This window comes from Ostrinia furnacalis, unplaced genomic scaffold (genome assembly GCF_004193835.3).
Source record: "Ostrinia furnacalis isolate ACB-3 unplaced genomic scaffold, ASM419383v2 OfSCF2259, whole genome shotgun sequence".
Classification (NCBI taxonomy): Eukaryota; Metazoa; Arthropoda; class Insecta; order Lepidoptera; family Crambidae; genus Ostrinia; species Ostrinia furnacalis.
This window is the reverse complement of record NW_021132498.1, coordinates 2,267-26,417: the sequence shown is the minus strand read 5'-3', so window position 1 is coordinate 26,417 and position 24,151 is coordinate 2,267. Positions and strand designations below refer to the sequence as shown.

At 36.2% G+C, this 24,151-nt stretch overlaps 1 protein-coding gene across 1 annotated transcript; it reads left to right on the top strand.

Annotated features, from left to right (window-relative positions):
* On the top strand, nucleotides 1-14,168 carry LOC114354905 (src substrate protein p85-like). The gene is made up of 4 exons (XM_028307498.1): nucleotides 1-22; nucleotides 13,647-13,801; nucleotides 13,936-14,026; nucleotides 14,098-14,168. The coding sequence occupies exons 1-4, from the start codon at nucleotides 1-3 to the stop codon at nucleotides 14,166-14,168; spliced, it is 339 nt and encodes a 112-aa protein (XP_028163299.1).
* Nucleotides 14,169-24,151: the final 9,983 nt, after the last annotated feature.

The following is a 24,151-nucleotide window of genomic DNA, read 5'->3' as shown; positions in this document are numbered from 1 at the left end:
ATGATATCGGACGAAAGAGAAGGTGACTGGTTACTGCATAACACAAGTCCCAACTGAAGGGTGTGATAAATAGGCATTTATTACACAATAATCATAATAGGCTTACTATATAGTCATAAAGATGATAAATTCGTCGATCATCTCACGTAGCCGTTAAGTCTGAACCCTTATTAGCATCAAAGCCAATCAAAGTTGAATATAGAGTTAAATTACTTACTAGCCGAAAACATTTTAATAAAATATCATGTTAACTAGTATCTTGATGATTTATTCATCCCCACGGGTATCTTATCTTTCTTCCACTAAAGTATATACAAGTCGTACTTATATGGCGTAGTTTAAAGCATCATTCAGTATTTTCAGGACTGTATAAGTACCTACTTGGAAATGCGTCGCTACACAACCGTGCGAAACTAGGGCGGGTCGGTAGACTGCTCATTTAATTTAACCATAATGTTTTAAAACTTCATTAGTACTATCCAAACAAAAGATACGTAATTAATAGGTATCCTATATCGTTAAATTCGTGGCACGCAAATGGTAGCTTAATTATGCCAAATAGAATTAAACTGTCATCAATTTTATGAATATGATACACATGTTTGCGTTCATTACTAAACTTAAATGGAATAGGGTATTGCATACCTATACCATTTACACATATTATATTATGCCCTGCCGCATTGCGAGTTTTACACATTTCTATTCCAAATTCATATTGCGTTAACACAGAAAATGTTCTCCAGAACCTCAAAGAAAAATCGATTTCGTCTACAATAGTCGACGACATTTTTGAAGTTGGCAACTTTTCAACTGAAAAGGCATTACTCAACTTTGACCCCTCAGAATTGCGTGACGTCAAATTACAGAGCAGCAGCCGTCCCTTGCCGGTGCGTGTACCCTGGTCCCTAAACATGAAAACATAAGTTTAAAATTACCTCAATTCAAATGTAATCTGACGCTCATTCGCAGGGTAACATTTAACGCGTACTAATAGAGGCAGGGTAAGGGAACACGGTTCCAGATCACAACGTTCCGCGGAACACCTATTACGTTCTCATTAACGTGGCCATAGTGTGCGCTTTACCCGCTCGTTAACAATGCCTTGCCGGCAAATTGTGCTTTCAAAATGTATACCTATACGATACCTTGAATTTTCATCACTTAAATAGTGTTAAAGGTGCGCGAGTGTTTACAGACTGAGACGTGGGTACGAACGAAACACTCAAATATTTTCTTTGCCATTTCGCAGCGTGGGGACGCTTTCATCTGCTTTCGTGTAAATTAAATGTAAATTATAAAACTCACCTGTACGTATACTGAATGTGGAGCCGCTTCTTTGAGCCTGAGATGAATGTAAATAAGTACATTAAGAAGTCATTGAAAGTTAGTTGATTGTGTGCCTAATTAGTTTTTTATTTTAATTTAAAAATATTTACAACCGAGAAAAAAATATTGTCCAAAGTGTCATTACGTTGTCAAGTATAAAAATTTGAAAAAAAAAAGAACAAGCTTCGTTTTCTCCCTGCCCAGCATGAAGTGGGGTTGGCTCTTCTAATTTGCGTTCGCCCTGTCACCAAATTAAATCAAGTACCAAAAGTACCTATTTTTCTGAACCGTAGCACCTCGTAAGGGCGACAGAGTTTTAAAATATTACAAGTGTAGAAAGTACTCGTAACTTTTTCTAGAAAAAAAAGTATTTTTCCGATATTTTTCACACGCTGTCACTCTGCCGGCTTAAATGTTTGATGTGTGCAGTGCAGCGCTCGTAGATGCCTCGATATACGCCGCTCGCACTGTTATGAGTTTTAAACCTTTGAATACATCATACCAATTACTCAGGTGCGCTTTCCAATTCCACACTACTACAAGTTGTTCTGAAGCTTATTTTCAAGAATAATTTAATGACACCTAGAATAAGTAATCATTTATATTAATTAAGCTTATATGACGTTTAGAAAACGTTAACTTACGTTCTAATTTACAAATAAAACACAACTCTAAGTAGGTAGTTAATATCATTTGCGAACACACAAGCTAATACTTACAACTCGCCTGTACTTAAAACGTTAGAATAAATGCTCGGTCATTTTACATTTTTAAAACTCCTACGCTTTGTTACCTATTATAACCAACATCGTAGATTTTAAGCGTATTAAGTTTCTCTTTCTACTTCGCTACTGAAAGAAAGATTCTTGAACAAAAGTTGGATACTACTTACCTAAGCGGAACGTTTAGTGGGCGGTTATTTTAAGGCTGTGCACATACTATGTAAGTGAAATGAAAGATTTTCTTAATGCTTTAAAAATAAAATATAATATAACAAATAAACATAGCTTTTCCATTTTCCTAAGATCTAGGTACATATATTTGGATGACTATTTCGACCGACTATTCACTAAGGTACTTTAGATACTTTTTATTGGTTTTAAAGTAGGCAAGTATATAAAGTACCTTCAAATAAATTACCGTGTTGTTGTTGATTGCGAAAAAAGGCAAAAGTGAACTTACTTTAAAACTCATAAAACTTATTTTTACAAATAGGCTTTTAAAAAGCACTTTTACACGTCCCAGTATTAACCCTACCACTGCTTTGCTTCTTGGACGCGTTGCACTCAACAAATTTTCGTCTAGCAAAGACAATCGAAATGCCTTATTTTTTTTAAACTGTAGTTAATTAAATATATCTATATATTTTTTTTTTTAATATTACTAGCAATTTGTATTGTCCAAATTCCTAATAGTCCCATTAGCCCCTCGTGGAAAGCTAAATAAGCTTGTGTTACGAGTGGACTCACCACAATAGTCGAGCGGCGGTGGGATTCGAACCCGCGTTCCTCGGATCTCGAGTCGGCCACTCCGACCCCTGTACCGTTACCGTATAAATAATATAATATTGAAATTGCAACAGCTATTGCTTCGTTTGCGTAGGGCCTTCTTTGCCGCAGCGGCTAGCTTGCGGCTCTCGGGACCAGGTGCGAACGAGCCGATGCCGCTTTTTGTATCCAAACCATTTTATAATATTTTTGCTGCCAACTTAGAGAAACAAAATATCAAATAACCGCTTTTGAAGCGAATAGTTTTTATGCGGCCGGGATGCTAGTCGGAAAACGTGAACAATAAAAACCGATTTTGGTTTGCAGTTGCACACGCTATTATTATTTCAGTTAAGAACTAGGTAGTTTTATAGTGAGGCTAAACGAATTGGATTCGAACAGAAAAGTTCTAAAATTAAAGCGTTTCTACTTTATGATGAAGAACACTTCCAGGAAGACGATATTTTAGTTCACTCAAATATCGTCTTCCTGGAAATCAAATTAATATCTACGACAATGTTCTTAGCAAAATATGAAATCTGCAGTCTCATTGTACTGTGACAGGAGCTTATTAAATCCGGAGAATGCGGACGTGTCCTAAACAATACTCGTACCTACGAAATGACTTGGGAGTTTATAGACCGTGACACGGAAACATTTCGACATCGGGAAATATTGGTCGGCTAATATTACATTGTTTCAATAATGTTACGGTATGGTTTTGTGCAGAATATTATTACAAAAAGTGTAATGGCATTACATACCCCTTATTATCCCTTAAAATCGTACCAACCAGCAATCTACTAATAAATCACTTGATAAATAGGCCCATATTGGAAAAAGCATTCCGCTCTAAACTAATATGTTAATTCCATATTTATCCAATAAAGCGGGCATATGCATGTAAAAATTTACAATTTAACATGCACATGCTAACAATAACTAACTAACAACTATCATGACGAAGTGTCTCTACACTTATTGAAATTAAAATAGTAATACGGCAATTTCCACATTTGCTTCTTAACATGCTGCGCTTTTTGTCCATTTACACGAGCTGCCGTAGCCACGTTAGCAGTGACAAAGTGTGTACAGAGCGAAATTGATGATTGTTAACAATAATTGTCAACCCGTTACAGTCTGCGTCAAAAATAAGAGCAGCAAGGGCGGAATGAAGCGCGCTATAATAGCTGCCCGTAGGAATTACCGGCCATTGAATCTGGCTAACAACATTTGTATCCAAATGGGGATACTCTTTTACTACCTATACACACAATACAATCAAAGTTCAATTTACTAGCGTCCGTTTAAGACTATTCTTGTCCGTACTGTATTTTAAAGCGTTTTAACTTTAAGCACAGTAAATAAATTATATTCTGGAACGAAATAATTTTGCATGAGAAACGTTTACAAAGTACTGAATACACAATTAATTAAACACTTCGTTTCATCACTAAGGAGAAACTCTCACTACCCTTCAGTGTTAAATGCTGAAACAAAATGAGTTATAACTTCGTAATAAAATACAATTTGATTTACGTATTCTGTGTATTTAGAAAGGCTGAAAGGAATAAACGGTTTTGTTTTAATTAAAGAAAATAGTCTAGTTTTAGGTTAGGTAATTTATGAGATAAATGTTCAAACAAAATTAATTAATGAAAAACTACAAATATAATGAAAAAGTAGCCACGTTTGACATAAACGACGTTCGGGGTAAGTTGTCACCGATAAGGAGTTCAGATCTACCAGTGTGCCTACCATGAGTTTACGTTAGGTGTGCTCGCTAGCGACTGCGTAAAAAAATAACATTTAAATGTATGACATATTGTGCAGCGCCCCTAGCGGCTACTTTCAAAAAATAAAATCTTCATAGAATTTTTTGACGTAATCGCTAGCGAGCTCACCTAACGTAAACTCATGGTAGGCACACAGATGCCAATTCCACTACAGTTTCTTTTGAATCACATTTACAACATTCAACAATTAATTTGAAAAATTTGATTAAAATGATTTAAAACAATTTAATATTAATGATTTTTGAATTCCATTGTCTCGGCGAATTCAATATTTGTATTCTTTACGAATTTGTAGAGACAAGTGTTGTCTTGTCCTTCATCTACTTATGACAAACTCTATTTGACATACAAGATAATTTCATACATTTCCTATTTGTCTTTGTATAATTTCTTGAAAAAACATCGCCAACCTTACCTCCATCGACAGTTTCAATTAACAATCTTGATTATGATTAGCTACAAATGTCCCCAAACATGTAGATGACGTGCCATCAATGTACGGACGAGGGCACATCAAGCTGCACATTTTTGTTGGAAAATCGCCCTTAATCCAACTAAATAAGCTGCTGCAGTTTAGGTTGATGTCATTTGTACATAACCACTTGTTAATGAGCGCGTCCCGCTGTGCCCGGTGGGGCGCCGGGACGCGTCACTGTCGTAACGAGGCACTATTGATTGAATCCACCGGCCCCTGGTGGATTGTCACTATTAGTTCTATTAGTAGTGCCAAATAACACTACATGGGTACAGTCGGTCAAGATGGGGACTAACACTTTTGGTATCTATTTTCTGTTAAAAGTTTACAACAGCAAGATTTGCACTTTGAATTTTTTGTTGACAAACGGCTGTAATTTTTATGACATTGTAGGTTTTTGCATGACCCAAAAGTTGACAGGTGGAGAATGGTGTTAGCATCAAGTCCACCCCTTAAACTTTATTTTTGTGTAATTGTATTTATAAACAGGATAGTATTCATCCAATGAATTGCTGTTATCAACATAGTTATACGAAGACGAGACTAAAAGTTCGAAAAAATTTAACTTGTGTCGCCGAAAAAAAATAATTATAACGACTTCTAAATAAAAATACTATTAAAGCATTTTATAAGATATTTCCAAACCAAAAATCTAGATATAGCGGTGGTTTCTAGTACCGCTATGATAATCTAGATTATTTCTGCTCAGTTTTTCCGACCCGGTAATTGAACCTCCTAGCCAAAAAGCTTAGATAAACGTATCTAATCACTGGTGATAAAAACGTAAATGAAATCGCAATCAACCCCCGTATTATTAGTCGATCATCAAGCATCATTTCTCCTTAATTGTTTCCTTTTATCCCAATAAGATACAATAAATTGGCTTGCTCTAAATCTTTGCTCATGGATGGATTATGCTTACAAATGAATAGGAGTTTGTCTTTCAGAGGGAAAATGGTAAAAATAAAGCATTAAATTTTAAGATTTCCTTTTCTACTTATTCAAGGTTTAAATGGCACGGTTACTCTTTATTGTTGAGATCAGCTTGGCGTATAAACTACAGTCTCGTACATAGTCCCTTTCTATGGTATGGTATGGTTCTCATAATTTTGCTAACACATACATGCATAGTTGTAAGCATTTTAATAGTCAACTGTACCTATACCTACAACATAAGTGGACATACAATAAAAATTAATTACCTACAGTGTTACATTACCTAAGTCAGTTACCAATTAAGATCTACACTATACCTGGAAATCTTGTGAATGAGAATCTGGAAGTTCCCTAAGTTATAGACGCCCTTCATCAATAGATTGTTATAACGTAATAATTACCGTTATAGCCAATATTGATGTAAATTCCTACGCTGAGAAATTATTACCTTAAACTCAAAATCTTATTAACACTTGAGAATTCAAGACTATATTTTTCGTCATGAAAATCTTGTTAATTTTAACTAAAATATTCAACAAAGAATTTCATAAAATTTAATTTTCCAAATGCCGACGGCAAACATTGTTTGTCGTGTCAAATGATTCTCGTATAATTTCCTTTACACGTCAATAAACTATACGGTCTCAGGAACAGAATATTTGAACAACAATATTGATAGCTCCATTTAGGCTCTGATAGCCTGTCAAGTTCAGAACTTCAATCTGTCGAGATATTGCCGCTATCTTGCTCAATAGGTAATTACTGCTCGCTTTTGAAGTCGGCAAGACTTGCTGCCAGTATCGACGTAATCACGTGAGCCTTCAGGATATGCGGCCATGTGGTACGGCGGGCAAAATTACATTGGAAATGTTTTTCTCGACGATTCTGTTTCTTTATCTCTTCCTTATTATACTTCGTCTCCAGAGATCTACTTGCAGTCTAGGATAACAATAATTTGAAACTACTTATATTATGCAATAAAATTTTCTAGTATGTTGACGCACATGTAGGCACAATTTACGAATGATAATTTAAGCAGTGATAGAGTACGCGATTGTTTTCATGTTAAGGCTTGGTATTTCTGCTAAAGTAGGTATTTCGCGCTGTCAAAATCTGCGCGCGCAATTCTTTGCCGAAGACAGCGCGCCAAAGAGCTCCCGCCACAATTTCTAGCTACACAGTATAGAAATACACAGTTGGTTAGGTTAGGTTGACTTCCTTCCCTTCAAACGTCACACTCACAACACTTTCTAATACAAATCATATCCAAGTGATACAAATTAAAACACCTTACAGACTTTTTGGGAATATATTCTAGAATCGAATAAATATAAAATATAACTGCAGAAGTAAACAAGGTTCAAAGTGGCCGTGGCGTCGCCCGACCTTCTGGAAGTTCTGCGCCGGCTTAAAAAATTTCATAATTACGTCACCAGACCTATCGGTAGGCCCTTGGGAGCTTGAGCGATTGGAAAAACATTTTATGATAAGTTACTTTTAGTTGCGATTATTTAGAGCTTGGATAATAAATTATAGTTGTTGCAATTCACGAAGCTTTTCATGTGGATAATAACATTAATCAGTACACGCATCAATTTTGTTCAGTCTCTTTGTTTATTAATAAATAAAAATATCATACTAAAATTGCAAAAACATATTTGTTTGTATTGGTCTGGGTGTTTTCTTTCTATAATATGTATGACGTATGTACGGGGTTCTGTATCGAAAATTACTATGAGCATCATACGCGGTTACCTGCGTACCTCTATGCACTCATGGGCGTTTAAACAGAGGTCCCTAGAGTTTGACTTTGAGCTTTGTTTATAGTCATTACGAAGCAGACTGATGGGAAACTGCACTGTCTTAAATTCGAAAGGGTAATTTGACGGTGTTAGGGGAATTCTAGGAATAAATACAGAGTCTCCTCATAGAGATTGAGACATTTCAATTTGAGATTTCACTTGACTTTGAACACAATCTGACATGGAGTTTTCAAACACTTGTAAAAAAAAGTAATTAAATCAAAGGCACTAAGTAGTATTGATATCAACTTCGAAGAAAATGACTGCCAAAATTACTTTCTACCCGTTCCATAGGTATTTCATGAATTATATTAAGGAATTGTTAAGCTAAATTTCAAGTAGATTGAACCAAGGAATCACTTTGTCCCATACAAACTTTGCCCCCTTTTTTCACCCCCTTCATTTCATGACCCCATTTCGGAAAATCTTTTCTTATGAGATGCCTACGTCATACAAAGAACACACCTTCCAACTTTCAGGTCTCTACGATATCCGTCAATCATTTAGGACAAAGCATTTTTATTAGTTGTCCAATACTCTATCGTTGTATGTCATTGACAGGAGGGCGCTACTATCTTAATGGGTTATTCATTAGTCCCAACTTTATGCCACTTGACATTTCAGAATCGTTTGACTTTAGATACCTAAGCGATTTGATATTCGGAGTCTTTTAATGAAATCAAGTTCTGAAATAACTTGAGGTGTACCCGATCAAGCTTTCTTAAAGGCGAAAGTTTGGATGTCTGGATGTTTGTTACTCTTTCACGCAAGAACTACTGAACGGATTTTGTTGAAACTTTACAGTATTATTGTTTTTAACTCAGATTAACATTATGACGATATGTAGCAAATAAATTGCATAATCTACAGCACTGGACAAACTACGGTATGACGTTCGTAAATATTCATTCGGGGGAAGCCGTGAAACGCCATCTGTCAACAACGAGGTAAAACATCATATCTAACGGGGGTAAAACGAAGTCGCGGGCTGCCGCTAGTTTATAATAGGTAGCTTTCCCTCTGCAACCTTATTGGTATTCCATGTATGTGTCTTTTAACTGATTTCTGTTAAACATTTCATGCAAAATTTGTCCAGTTATAACTCTATTTACACCTGCATCTGTAAGCAAGGATTCATGTTCTCCAGCCCAGATGCAGAGTAAACAGAATCATCTTTCAGTGACGTGCAGCTGCCCCTATATTTGACCCACTGACCTAATTTTTAATTATTTATTTGTGTCAGTGTGCTCTTCTAAAGAGTGTAAGACGATTGTATGTAGGTACTATTAAAATGTAATTTTAACTCATTGCTTTCGTCTCATATTTGAGGAATGTAACTATGTATCATGAGTAGANGTTTAGTATAAGATTCAGAATCTCAAATCGCTTATTTAAAAAATAAAACCATAAATAGAAAACGAATAGAGGTAACTTTGGGAATTTATTCTATCGAGTCAACTTCATCAAATCGTGTTTCCATCCGTTAATAGCCCTAGAAAATATCCTCAACTATGCCCAAAAAAAATCTCAGCCTTTAATTTTACTGTTTAGTACCTCAAAAATGAAAAATGAAAACCTCATTTTCGCCATTTTCTCTGCTACCCGGCCTTTACGCTAATCTAATAGTATGATAAATTTTAATATTACCTTACGGTTATTCGAAAATACAATACGTTTACATTTAATATCAAAACATCATAATAACGGAACTTATATTGATCGACTCTTTAACACCACGCCATCAACATTCAAAAGATGATTTGACACGTCTTATTAATTAATATGGGACAACGTTGACGACAAAACCGTCTACTGAACGATGATATTTTTCAAATTAATCGCATCGCGGAATCCATCAATCACGTGGGCGCTGGCGTTCCATACTCGTGCACAAAGTCTATGGTGTCAAAAAAGATAGACCGACTTTGGATTTATTGAAAAGTTCTAATGGTCCCATAATATTTACAATCCTTTGGATATTGTATTTGTATTGAAGTAAGCACTTAGACTTCGTCACCAAGAGACCTCTTCAACAATATCACAATCGAACGTAAGAAAATACCGCACACTTTTGCTTTTATAAGAAAATCATTACTTATGTGACTCTCACTCACGAATTTATATCCCAAATAAAAAAGTAATGTTAGATTTTAGAAGAACTCCAGCACCCACATATCGATATCAGAAAATTAGAATATGCGTAAATTTACCTAATCCTAAAGTCAGCATCACACCGATCCGATTCTCACGGCACTACTGGTTGGGCGGGAACAAAGAGAAGAATATCCGTCATGGCGTCCTGATTTGTCACGGGGGCTGATTCATTAGGCGAGCATTAATCTTGGCATCGGTTACGCTGTAACATGATAAAGCCTTAGCCTAAAGGGGCGCCTTTAGTGGCGCACAAAACATTGCTGTGACTTGCCAACCAAATACATAATTAAACTCGCAAGAACCGTCTAACATGCTAGCAACCCTAATTAAGTAAGGTATCTTAGCCCGTACTTTTTATATTTACTTTAATTAACCTATTACTTTATTAAATATCAAAGGAGTATTATTTTTATTTTATGCAAATAGAAAAATGTAGAGAATTTCTGTAGCTACTTCATTTTATATAAACTCTCCCTAACCCGCCATAAATTTTGGCAAATTTCTTCTTCCGATACCATAGGATTTCGTGAAAGTGAACCTGAGAAGTGAACCTTTTTATAAGCCAGCTTAAATGGGCCTTGGGAAACTAAGAACTTACTTGGATTTTCCCTTCTATTTTTGTCAGGGAAGATGTACATAATTAGCAATAGAACATGCCGCGCATGTGTAAATCAGATGAATTCTAGTTGTACAAGTATACAGACCTATAACAAATAAGGTTCTTAGTGCAAGCCAACATAGAAGAGAATGAGGTAGCGAAAAGCAAAAGTAATTATCTTCGTAACAATTTTCTGATCACAAAGAAATCTCGCTCTTCCGTAACAATACATTGTTTCATATAGAAGTATAGATATGTATATAAAACTAGAAACATACTCGTACGCTCAAACGAATGGTTTAAGGAGGTCATGCAATGCCATCATTAGTAGTATAGTCTTGCCGAACAGTTTCTGAACGATGAAGACAAAACAATATTGATATTAGATAATGGAAAAATAGCGTGCTAGAAACGTATTACAGCGGAGGAAAATTCTATTTCCTCATGTCTTCTATGTAGAGTTTCCTACTTATATCTAAATATATCATGAGCAGTATTGTCTGTTAAGAATCGTTTAACATGTCGAAAGATAAAAATACGTATTTTCTTGATAAATTGATGTGTATTTTATGAGAGGTTTGCTCTTCATGTTGCCAATCAACTCCACGAATCTTTTATATTCATATTTAATAATACCAACCATCCATGCTGTTAAGTGATATTTACTGTATGTTATGATTTTTTTAATTACCAAGTATAAAAATTATTTGCAAACTAACACGATATGTCTGCGGTCCCATTCGTTTACTTTCCTATTCGCAAAAAAACATTTTACTCATACATAGTATTTAAATACATAATATCGATAAAAATCCACGCTACTTCTACACTGTACCGTCAAATATCTTAAAATATTTTCAAAGCACGATCTAATATATGGCATGAAATAGATCATAACGCAGTATTAAGCGAACTTTATAGTCGATTTTTGATATATTCTACTATCATCCAATAAATTTCGCACGAGAATATGCGTACTCACCATTAAGTATGATTTAAGTGGTCGTAATTTATGTATGACACATAATCGATGGTCATGCGCTACAAGGAAGGACATTCTAACCTTCTCTTGAACAATTATTAGTTATTACAGAAACACTTTTTATGTAAATATTATTTAAGAAATGACATAACTTGATAAATCGTCAACGAACACCTTTCAGTAATCAAAATTCATAGGGGAGAGTTCGGTATATTGTACCGCCGGGTAAATTGTACCACCCTCATATTTCGTAAAGTATTTATTGAATGTCTGTAATTGCAACACTCAGCGATAAACAACTAAAATCAATTAATATCGGCCATGTGGTTTTTGCCGTGACAACAAACACGTGTGTTTTATTTTGAAAAGTATTTTTTCATTGTTTTCAAGTAACTTTTGACAATACATGTTTAGATTGTAATTTTGTTAAATTTAATCACAGGGTGTTTCTAATATATTATTTAGAAGCGTAAATTAGTGTGGATTACAATATTTGAAACATTTTTCGGTATTTATAAACTATATTTTTTACCGATTTTTTAAAAGCACTGTCACCTAGTCGGCTAAATTGTACCACATCAAGTTGTATGGAACTTTACCAAAGGATTTTGATTTTTTTTGAGTAAATCATATTTTGAAGTTATAATAGCGTAGTTATGTTTGACTAACAATAAATTAAAGCAAAAGACTGGCAAAGTAGATTAGGTACAAGTGTGCGTTACGATAATTGGAATTACAATACTTGTACTCGAAATCGTGATAACGAGTAAAACAATATCGATTGTCTATGTTATTAACTACTGTTCCTCTTCGTTTCCTAATTTGTTAAGAATGTATCGTATAATATTTTGCCATAGTTTTTTTAAAGGCTTGAAATTTGTTTAAATCCAATTTAGTAACCCTGTGGTACAAATTATCGAACCGGTTGGANAATGGACATAAAGAGAAAGAAATATTATTGTGCGGCGTTCGGGTGTTTAAATTCGAAAAGAAATCTACCGGATTTATCTTTTTTTCGCTTCCCAAAGATGCTGAAAGGTATGTTGGCCATGTAGGTATTTTTAGGATAGTATAGGAACCTAACCTACCATGACTACTGCTCTGAATGCATTCGTTCGTTTCAGCCAAATGACGTCCACTGCTGGACATAGGCCTCTCCCAAGGTTTTCCATAATGAATGCGTACTTACCTACATACGTACCTCATTACAAATAAGTAGATTTATTATTTTTTCACTAGACAGCAACCCTAACAGCGTAAAAAGAGTTCAAAAGCACGCGATAGAAAGAGACAAAACTTGTAGGTGAATAAAATTGTAGGTACGTACTACGTAGTGCTGTGCGAGCTGAATTCCACTGTATCGCGTCGTAGCAAGACTCGCATTTATTTAAATCGTCTTGCGGAGTAATCCTTCTGTACCTGTACTATTACTTATTCTGTGGTTACAGTCTGTTCAGCATTGAGAGTGTAGAGCAGGCGCGGATCCACCGTTGTGGGCACTGTGGGCATGCCCACAACCCTAATTTGCTTGTTTTAATTATGATCTATTGATAAGATCGATAGGCACACTGGCACATGCCTATTGTCCGGGCATGTAATGATCCAACTCTCACTTTGCTCATTTTTGGTGGTAGGGCCCACAATCTTTTTTGAGGGCTGGATCCGCGCCTGGTGTAGAGTGTAGTGGAGACTAATGCCCGTTTTCACCATCAATCCCTAATTTTCAAGTGACCCCTTTGAAACCAAAATTCCTGTTATGTGTTACCATAGGGGACACTTAAAAATTAGGGATTGATGGTGAAAACTGGCTTAAATGACCTTTTTTTTAATTTGATATGAGGCAACCTGCAGTTGATGATGAGAAATTTCTTAGCGATTAGAGTCTACTACCCCATATTGATGAAATAAAACGCGGCCATATCAGCGTATTACACTTGAAAATTTCGACGGGTTCATCCAGTGTCTAAGTAGCTCAGTTGGAAGAGCAGTCGCCTGGCAAGCGGAAGGTCGTGGGCTCGATTCCCGCCTTAAGCAGTTCGATTTTTTCAAGTTATTTAAAAATTGATGATGATAATTTAATTTTGCAGGTTTTGGCGGCAAATTCGGCGTGCAAACTGACCGAATGGATGCATCAGCCGTGGGGCACGACTACGTGGGAACCGTGGATAAGCACGAGTCGCAGACGGACTACTCGCGCGGCTTCGGCGGCAAGTACGGCGTGCAGACCGACCGCGTTGACAAGGTGAGCTGTGGACCTTGTGTCTTAGGCCATAAGGTTGAGTTAAGTAGGTGCAGATAGTCTGCGTCCATAAGAGGCGCTGTTGTGAACCTTGTGTCTTAAGTTATAAAGTTGAGTATAGTAAGTACGAGTCGCAGACGGACTACGCGCGCGGCTTCGGCGGCAAGTACGGCGTGCAGACCGACCGCGTTGATAAGGTGCGCTATTGTGGACCTTGTGTCCTAGGTCGTAAGATTGAGTTCAGTAGGTGCAGATAGTCTGTATCCATAAGGTGCGCTGTTGTGAGCCTTGTGTCTTAGGTCGTAAGGTCGAGTTCGGCGTGCAAACTGACCGCATGGACGCGTCGGCCGTGGGGCACGACTACGTGTAGCTAGGTAGCCAAGGCTACAAAGCCAAGAAAAAATAATTGTGTAAACTTGGCGAAAATGGGACGTTGTAGCTAGCATACGTTACAATGTTGTAGCGCAGTAACTATATTATTATGCGGTGAAACCGAACACCGATACCGCATGCTGTGGCCATCGCTGCTGTGTAAAATGAGTTCATCAGTCGCGTTTGCATCAATCGCGTGAATAAGTGTTTTTTGTGGTGATCAGAAGACGTTAATATGGCTTCAATTGTCTTTTCATCCCTTTAAGCTATGACTGTTCAATGATGAGTACTATCGTTATGGATCGTGAGGTAAGTGTTAGGGATATATTAAGTCCGCTACAGAGCAATAAACAGAGTGGTCNGTGTAAAATGGGATTGAAAAAAACTGGTCCAAATTAGCGGACTCTCCCTTATATCCTGAAACCAATTTTGGACAAATTTTAAGCAATTAAACTATGTCTGAATTAAATAAATGTAATTTTCCACTATGTTAAGGTAATCCGTCACAAAATATTAATAACACTCAAAATTCATGAACTATTTGTTATCTGCTGGGGCTTTGTACTAATCTACTTAATTCAATTATTAGGATCCAAGAGGGAAGGAAGAAATTGAGATAATTTAATTTGCCTTATAAGTTGGTATCTAATAAAGTTGTAAGGCGAAGAATTCAATATCATTTGTAATAGCTATAGGTGTCTAAGGGGACAAAGAAAATTAGAAAGTACCCGCCAGACACGGGGCTGGGTAAGTAGGCGTAATATATTATGTACGAAATGTATTAGAGCTGTATTTAATCCGGAAATTCATCACACCTGCACCCTGATTAAGGGTGTCTTGTCATAGCAGTCACAGTACTTCAACCAATTTTACTTTAATATACTTAGAAAAAGTTAGCTAAGGTATCCGGAACCTTATGTTTCAAGAATATTAACATGCCATTCTTATTTTAAATCTTGGACCAGTTGAATAGGACTTCGAATCGTTCCTCCAGAAGTCGAGTAAGCAAACCTGTGATGACACTGAGCTCGTGTCATTATTCATATTTCCCTTTGACACACTTCTACGAAGTTCGCAACACCGTGTGGGGGATTAAGTGCCACCCGTCTACAGCTGCGTCCTGTCGGATAAACATAATTTACTAACGACATCTGCCAACACTAACTTAATAATGGTAGAAATTACGCCTCCCAGAATAATTGTATCACGGTGACTTCGGCTGACGTAAACAAACAATCTCGGGACGCACGCAAGAAGGGATTGTTTTTCTCGGTTATTAGAAAAGACACGAAGATAGGTACCTGCCCTGCTCCGATGGATTCCACCGTGTCTAAAAAGAACGAGGTAAGCACTAGTCCTTCCGTCCGAGGGAGATTTATATCCGTACAATGGACTAATCCGCTGACGATGGGATTGCGAAGGACACCTGCTCACCAAATGGAAACTGTTTTTCGGACTTAAGTATTTTTTGTGACTTGAAAGTAAGCCCGTGTTGGAAGCGATGAAGGCTTCCCCACAATACACGAAGCGGAGGATTATTACGCACGTTTAAAACATAATACGTTCCATCGTTGGCACAAAAAGAGAAACATTTTCCGTTTCTATCGCGGCTCGAACGCTTACTCCATCAGCGCAATCCTGTTCATGAATTTTGGTAGCTTTAATATTCATGATTTGCGTTTGTTTGGTTTCGCTATAATGCAAACACATATTTTTGCTTACGGATAAAAATGCTGCAATGTAGGTATATTAATAAAAGCGTGTTATATGTAATATATCGCATACCACGCCACTTAACAAACTTTTGAAATAACAAAGGGAAATTTTGTTGACACTGAAACAAACAAGAAGTTATATTAAGTAAATTAATATTAACTTTCGGTTGATCATATTTAACTTTTTTCAAGCAATCAATCAAAGCCCACACGAGCAGAATCAGATGATAAAACAACTTACTCGTTTTTACTCCTCTTATTAATTAAATCTTAATTCTGCGAAAATGGTAATAACGCTACTAAGCATAGAAGCTTAACATAGAAGCTTAACATAGAAGCTTAACATAGAAGCTTAACATAGAAGCTTCCTCTAGACATCTTCCGAGAACTGTTAGGTAATTTGTGCCATATCCCTGAAATTATGGGTACCTACTTGCTTGCTACCTATAATTTCCGGTTCCCGTTTAAGGTAAGATACCCTGTATACTGCCGTCGTAAGATACTATTCTCCCATAGAGATAAGTTTACGAGCCCATAGAGCCACAGCGCATGCCTACACCATAGGCTTAATTGTTTAGGTAGAGAAACACTCTTGACAAACTGTATTATTACCAAAATCAACATTATTATGGCTGCAAGTATGTACTTAAAGTATTTACGGCAATATTAGTCAATCAAGAACATAATCCTAAAATAACTTAACTCAATTTGCTTCAATCATTAACTTGAAAGCCGAAGAGCATTCGTTTGACTTACGACTTCAAAAGTGAGTAAGTAATTATCCTACTAAATCTAAAACCAATAAATGTTACAAAATATCGTTTCAAACTGCTGTGGGTTAATGAAATACCTAGTTATTTTTGTAACAAATGGGTACCGACAAACCTTTTGAAATACCGTTTTTTGTAAGATAGTCTTTATTACTGATAAGTTGTTGTCATCTAGCTCAGGAATAAAGTATTATCCAACTAAATCAACCGTTTTAATAGAACCTATTGTGGAACTCTATCCTAAAACTAGGACTAGCTGAAATTCCAGCATAATCCAAAGACTCGCGCGATTCAAATCCTTTTAATGATTCATCGTGGCTCACCGCAATTAACACGGAATTACATCTTAATTGTTTGTGTTGTTGTGACTTGTGCCGACAAATTATCTGGAAGTTCTGCGTTAGCGACTTGGTTACTTTAATTATAAATGGATCGGCACTTCGCTCATGTCAACACAGCTACTTCTATTGAATCGTTAATTGGTAATTTAATTGTTCTTGTCTTAACAATTTAATGCTGTAAATGTTTGAAAGCAATCCAATTCATGTTTTATAGCTAAACATTGAACGAGTAACGGACTAAATTGCACAGCTGAGATTTGCAGTTCTCATTAAGTATGCAATAACGAACTCTACATTAAAGTAGTTCAACGTATGAGTGAATGCATGAATGTCTTTAAAGACGAAATTATCTTTAACTAAAGCATTAACATTCTAGTTATGACAATAGAAAGGTCAAAGACCAAATCGTATGAGGTCCTAAAAAATACAACTAGATACCGAACATCGGTAGTTCTGTATTATAATAAAATAGATATAGAATGGGTTTCACAAAGAAGGGTGTGCTGATATAGTCCTAAGGGCAGGGGAAAGATGATACTGTATTATCCAATTGAATTACATATTCAGTAGGATTACAGTATCAGTAAAAGTAAGTTCAAGGGTCATGTTTCCTAACGATACACCAACCAATGCAAAGTAAATTTAATTTCAAAATTTACGGATTATTTAAATTATACTACTAATTTCACAACTATTTAAATATTTAACCCATGTAACATTCATAAACATAGTAGTGATTTCAATTTTTCAGAAATAAATATTTATTCTCAGACTTTTCCCGAGTATCCTAAACTTTGTTGGTCCGATGGTAAAGAAAAGGCGATTAAAAGTCCATCTAAGTAAATTCTTGTTACATTATTTAAAGGAGACATTTGGAAACGAACTGAAACAAATCACAGGAAAGTATCAAAACTAATTTCAGTGCCTATAGTTTTGCATGCACACGAAAGTGGCCCTAAGCCTTATATGGATATGATGGTATAACACCCGCCTATCAGGATAGGCAGTGCACATTAAATCTAAGTAGTTAGACACCTACCCACATTCCACTATACCCCGCTATAGAATAACCATTAATAACGTTCATTATACCAGCTTAAGGTGACGATTAACGAGCGCGTGTGGAACCAAGTACTAGCTCCCACGTATTCATTACATCTTGATCTATGATTTTCCTTATGCTTTTGAGTATTTTTTAATAATGTATAAACTCTACATAAATGTGATTGACTCAATATTTTAATTATATTAATCAAATTATTATTCCTTATCCCATAATCCATTTCAAAATTAAGTATATAAATAAACTTTACGATCAATGAAACTGTATCTTAATAACGATGTTGTTTATTTGTCATTATGTAACATTTACAACTTAATTCGATAAATAAATAGAAAGAAGAGCTCCCTACGGTCCATTTACGGGAAAGTACTTAATTAATATTTCAACTTTGGTAGGCCGACGATCCGTTGTATTATCCGTAACGATTAAGGAATAATTTATCGTTATTGTATTTTGTATACGGCGTGGAAAATCTTCCAGGAGTATATTTTGTGCGGTTTTCTTTTTCAGCTTATTGGATAACTTCGTTGGACTAGACAAATCCGCGTACTCGAGACTGACATATCAGTAAAATGAGCTTAAAAAGAACGAAGCCATAAACAAGATTGGGGAAAGTAACTCTGAGTATTGATGGATGGGATAAGAGTTTCAATGCCGTGATACCGTGAATATAATTTAATGCAGTTATTCAACGTAATGATATGTCAGTTTTAATGTCTAAAGGAAGAGCCCACAGCCGCTAAATAAATTCGAATATCTCGCCACGCAGTTAGAGCCAACTTTGAGAGTGCCCTGAATATTAATACACAGGTCAGGATGAAATTAATTTATACGAACCTAACAACCTCTGTTTCTCTGGAATTTTCTATTTCAAAATTCCTTCCTCGTTCGTTTCCGGAATCACGACCAATGGATATTTCTAATACCAAAAAGGACTTCTTACTCTTAATGTTCTTTACGTTTTATTCGACTAATTAAAAGTGGGGTCTCTTAAAATATTTTCGACGATGGCAAGACCCTCGCTCCGCATCAATTAGTATAAACAATATGGTTTTAAGTGTTTTGTCGGTTCTGGGCTCTGCATTCATATTTATCTCTGGTCGTATAATCCCATACATTATGTTATTTGCCCTAGGTCTCTACAGACTGTTAGGTAAATGGGTATATGAGCCGACACTAGCCCATGTTAACATGGTCATCTAAATGGTATGGTGAAGTCAGAAAATTTATATTTTCATTTTAATTATTTTAATTTTCATACAAATCGGATTTTATACAATTTATTTTGTATGAAAATTTAAAAAAATAAAATGATGATATCTGACTTCACCATACCATTTATATGCCCATGTTAACATGGGCTAGTGTCGGCTCATATACCCATTTACCTAACACCCTGTATATTTAATATACATATCTAAAGGTTGACTGGAAGGGAATACCATAAGAGGACATAAGGTTAACCTTTATACCTTTAAGGTTTAACGTTGAAATGTTAATAATTGTAAAAACTAGTTACTTTAAAAATAATAATTCAGGTCAATATTATCTTATTACTTAATAGAACTTATCTTTGTTTTTGAGAGTAGGTACATAGTCGTTTTTTGAATGGCTCATATCGCAAATGAGTCGGTGGCTATTTCCGGAGTAAACCATTTACGTACTAAATAAACAACAGCCCTAGTTCAATTTAATTAAACTTTCAACCTTCCAGTGAAATTGGAACTCACACTAAGTCACGGGATAGTTGTTAATTAGATCCTCGTAATAAAAATAGCATTTACTGAATAAGGTTCATAATTAATTAGAATATTAAAACTAAAAATGGATTAATTAAATATTGCGCAGCGCGTGACAGGCCATTGCATCAAACATCGGATGCATCTCATCAATTAATTAACTAAAACTTAGGCCATAATTAGTCCCGGATAGCCTATTTATTGCGTAGGAGGAATATTATACTAATGACCCAAAACGTTATTATTAGCTATAAAATCGATCGAATATTTACAATATTTTTAGCATTTCCGAAAATAACTTTTCATAGTCCTGTAGGATCATAAGTCATAAGTCATAAGTTTATTAAAAACAATATATCTGTAAAATCTGTATATTATTTATTTATTTATTTAAAATCTTTATTGCACACAAAAAATAGTGGTACAACAGGCGAGCTTAATGCCATGTGGCATTTTCTTCCATGTATATGTTGTACCTATTATTGTTAGCTCGCAAGACTTAGGCTTGGTTGCACCATCTTACTTTAGCTTTAATAAACGTCAAAAATCTGTCATACAAAAAACTCCAATTATCGTTACACTTAGGTACTGTTAAAATTGGATGGTGCAACTCAGCCCTAAATTGAAAATCCTTCTTCAGAACTTTGTACAAAGTGAACTCGATATTTAGAAAAAAAATCCACTACGTCTCATCCTCGTTGATCCCAATACGTAATATATCTCACGACATTATTCGATCATCAATCTTAGCATCGGCAAAGCAGGTGGATTGGCTCGAGACGAGTGACATTACGTCATCGCACGGCTTCTTAGCCGTGTGTCACAGGCGACTTCCTTTGAGTCAAACATCCCTGGGGTGAAACGTGAACGAGAAAGGAGTAAAGGCTCGCGCGCACGGGTGACTTTTGTCGCCGTAACTTCGTCACTCATACCAAGTCCATGGAGATGTATGGAGGTGCCCGCACGTAGCGACGTGACTGACAGAAACTTTATTGTCACCTCCATACATCTCTATGGGATTGACGAAACAGTCATGGCGACAAAAGTCACCCGTGCGCGCAAACCCTAAAGCCTTGGGCAGACCAAACGCAGGGCAGTAGCAGCGCAGTTTGAATGCGGGCCCGCGCAAGTTGTAATACAAGAAACTCTTTGAAGTATGTCACACCAAATTTGAACGCAGGCCCGCGCTCCAACCGCGCCGCACTGCAACTGCCGAAATACAAACGAGGCGGCGCGGGTGCGGGACAGAAGCGGCGTGAACGCGGGCCCGCGCTGTTGTATTACTATGGCGGCCATATTAGCATGACACACCGGACGCAGGGCGGTAGCAGCGCGTTGAAAGTGGTTTTCGAATATTTAAATTTTTGACAACCGCCCGCGTTGCAACTGCTTTGAAACTGAGCTGCTTTCAGTGTGCCTCAGCCGCGCTGCAACTGACCCGCACTGCTTCTGACCCGCGTTTGGTCTATGGAAGCCTTTAATGTAAGTATAGTGCATAATTAAGTCCACCTTACACTGTTTTATGTACATACAAGTTTAAAATAAATAAATTAAAGACTTATAAATTGAGATAATCGCTGAACTTGTGTAGAAGCTGCTACCACACAATTTAAGTAACATTACACTGTCTCCATCGTAAAATATTGTTATAGCTATCAATTATGTTTTCTCGCTTTTCATTTATACCATTCATTTAATCATGACATCATGGTAGGTATGTCAAGTTGAAACCCCGTTTCTTAAGTTTCAAAGCGCAAGCGTGGGCAGGTAATTTTTTGATCGAAAACTCCCTCGTGAGTCGAGGGCCGGTAATTGACAGTGGTTGTATCTGCGCTGCAAACTTTTTATGGCGTCATAAACACGAGATGAAATTATATCCTAACGACCCAATAAACGGGAAAAACTCCTCTCAGCTACCCGTTATTACATGAACGGAAAGGTTCAACTCCGTATTTGCCTGTATCCGTGTTTATGTTATCACCTATTAGATATTACAGGCTTTTTATAAATTTCAACATAAATAGGAGTCACGGACTCGTCGGTGCCGTCTTATTTATTTACATTACGATCCAATAACTGATACGTTTTATGTTGTAACAAAACGTCTCGTTTGCAGGGTTATTCTCGTTAGCGAAACAACCGTGGAACGCAGTTATTAAATACAGGCTTTCACCGCGGTTCCGCGCGTGGAGATTGGGTCTTGTCATAAGAAAAATATAAAACCAAATTGGATTAAGTGACCGACAATCAGCGGCAATTTTCATTGGTGGTATCGTTTATTGAATAATATTTCGTAGGCCGATTGAAAATGTATCAGGTATCGATTTTAACCTGAAAATATTGTAGTAGATAGTAAAATTAATAAAGCACAGCTTTTCAGACCTGGTTCAATTAATAAAATCTATTAACATTAGTGATTATTATACTCAATACTTAGTCACAATAAAACATTACTACAACCTTAACCTTCACCTAAACATTTTCACCTGCAACGTAATAAACGAATTAGATCGTAAAATTACATAAAAGTACTTTTTTTTATATTTTCTATCACTGATACAATTTATATGTTAAAGGGAGTTGATAATACTTCAAATCCAATTTGCGTACCTACCGTAAATCTGGTCAATATCCCGGTCGCGAGCAGTCGCTCCGCACTCGGATCCGCAGCTGAATCTCCAATTAGCATTTAATTTAGTTTTTATCCCTCATTTCATTTCGATGCTGAATAACACCGAGCGACCCTCGTCACGGGCGGCTTTTACGGGAAAATAACAAGAGCTTTGTTTATTTTCTTTATCTTTTTCCGCACGGAATGCAGCTACTAAAGCAACAATTACTCTCGGTAAATTTAAACCCGATCCTCAAAAACAACACTGTGCCTTATCTCTGCCGCATCCACTCGGTCGCAGCTCAAGCTCGACCTCACCTCCGTCGGTTTAAACGGCCATCAATTAAACTGGCACTTTATACAAAGAATTTTGATGCACGCATTTTTCATGTTCATTTTATCAACAGATTATGACGAGTTTTGTTGGTGATTGCGGTCCAAATATCCAGCTCTTTGTTCTGTGAATTTTTAACCGGCTTCAAAATATGAAAAGGCTTTCAAATCGTCCAAATATTTTATACACTATAAATGACAACAATGAATAGCCACTAAATAAAGTAAATTAATCAAAAACACACGATAATCATACCATAAACAAGCTAAAACTTAACAATATCACAAGCAAAAGCGTGACCAGAAAACCATGCTAACTTTGATAACAATTTCGGAATAAGTTAAGCGACATTTCGAAGAAAACGAACGGCATCAGTGGTGCATCCAAACTTACGCGTCACGCCGGCTGATGCCGCGCTCCAAGATAAACTTTGACTCGGAGTTAGACATCTTTAAATGAGCACCCAGGGTCGGCTACACAGGCTGGATTTATTTGATCCTTTATCTGTATTCTTAATTGAAATGCAATCAACCCAAAGAGTGGTTAAAATATGACAACCCCTCAACGGAAGATAAAAAATATTTTTTAGTAAAAAAAATGTGCCGGCAGGAAGTCTAAAAGTACTTTTAAACTAATGAACTGTAGTGGACGTCACTTGCCAAAATTTAAAATTAAATCAAAAAATATGTGATAGGTACTGAGCTAATAAGTGTTTAAAGTGTAATTTAAAACTTCAACTTTGTTCACTTAATTTTTTATTTCCATTTTCTTCATTTGGGAAATGTACAGCTTATGTAATGTAGATAGCATAGTTTTATTATTATATTTATGAATTATTGGCAACCCTGTTACGAGCGACATCACTCGTCTTCTTTACTGACTTCGCAATGTCGTGAATCTACAGTAGGCAGCCACAGATATGTACTTAAGTTTGCCAAAGAATATAGATACTCGTAGATATTTTAATATGTATATGAACAGAGACTATTGCATACAATGTCTCCAATATTTAACTTCCCTCTATTTTTCCACCTTTGTCTGCTGTAAAGACATTATACGTCTCGACATTTGTAAGTTTAACATAAATCAATTCTTTCCCGCATAAAACGCCTCGGCATGAATACAAAATCATAAGCGATACCTTTATTAAAATTCATCGTAGCCATACAATTCACTTTCACGCAAAAATGTTATGCTTTAATAGGCCGGTTTATAAATAAATGGCGGCACTTATCAGGCTTTTCGTGAATTAATTACGTGCGCGAGAGCAGCCGGTTCGTGACAATCGATCTAAAAATAGTTTTATCGAGTATATATTTTTAAAACGATAAAAGTGGATTCCGGTACATTCCTTTTTACATTTTGTGTCGTGTTAATGCTGGGGTTTCAGGTTTAGTTGATAGACTGC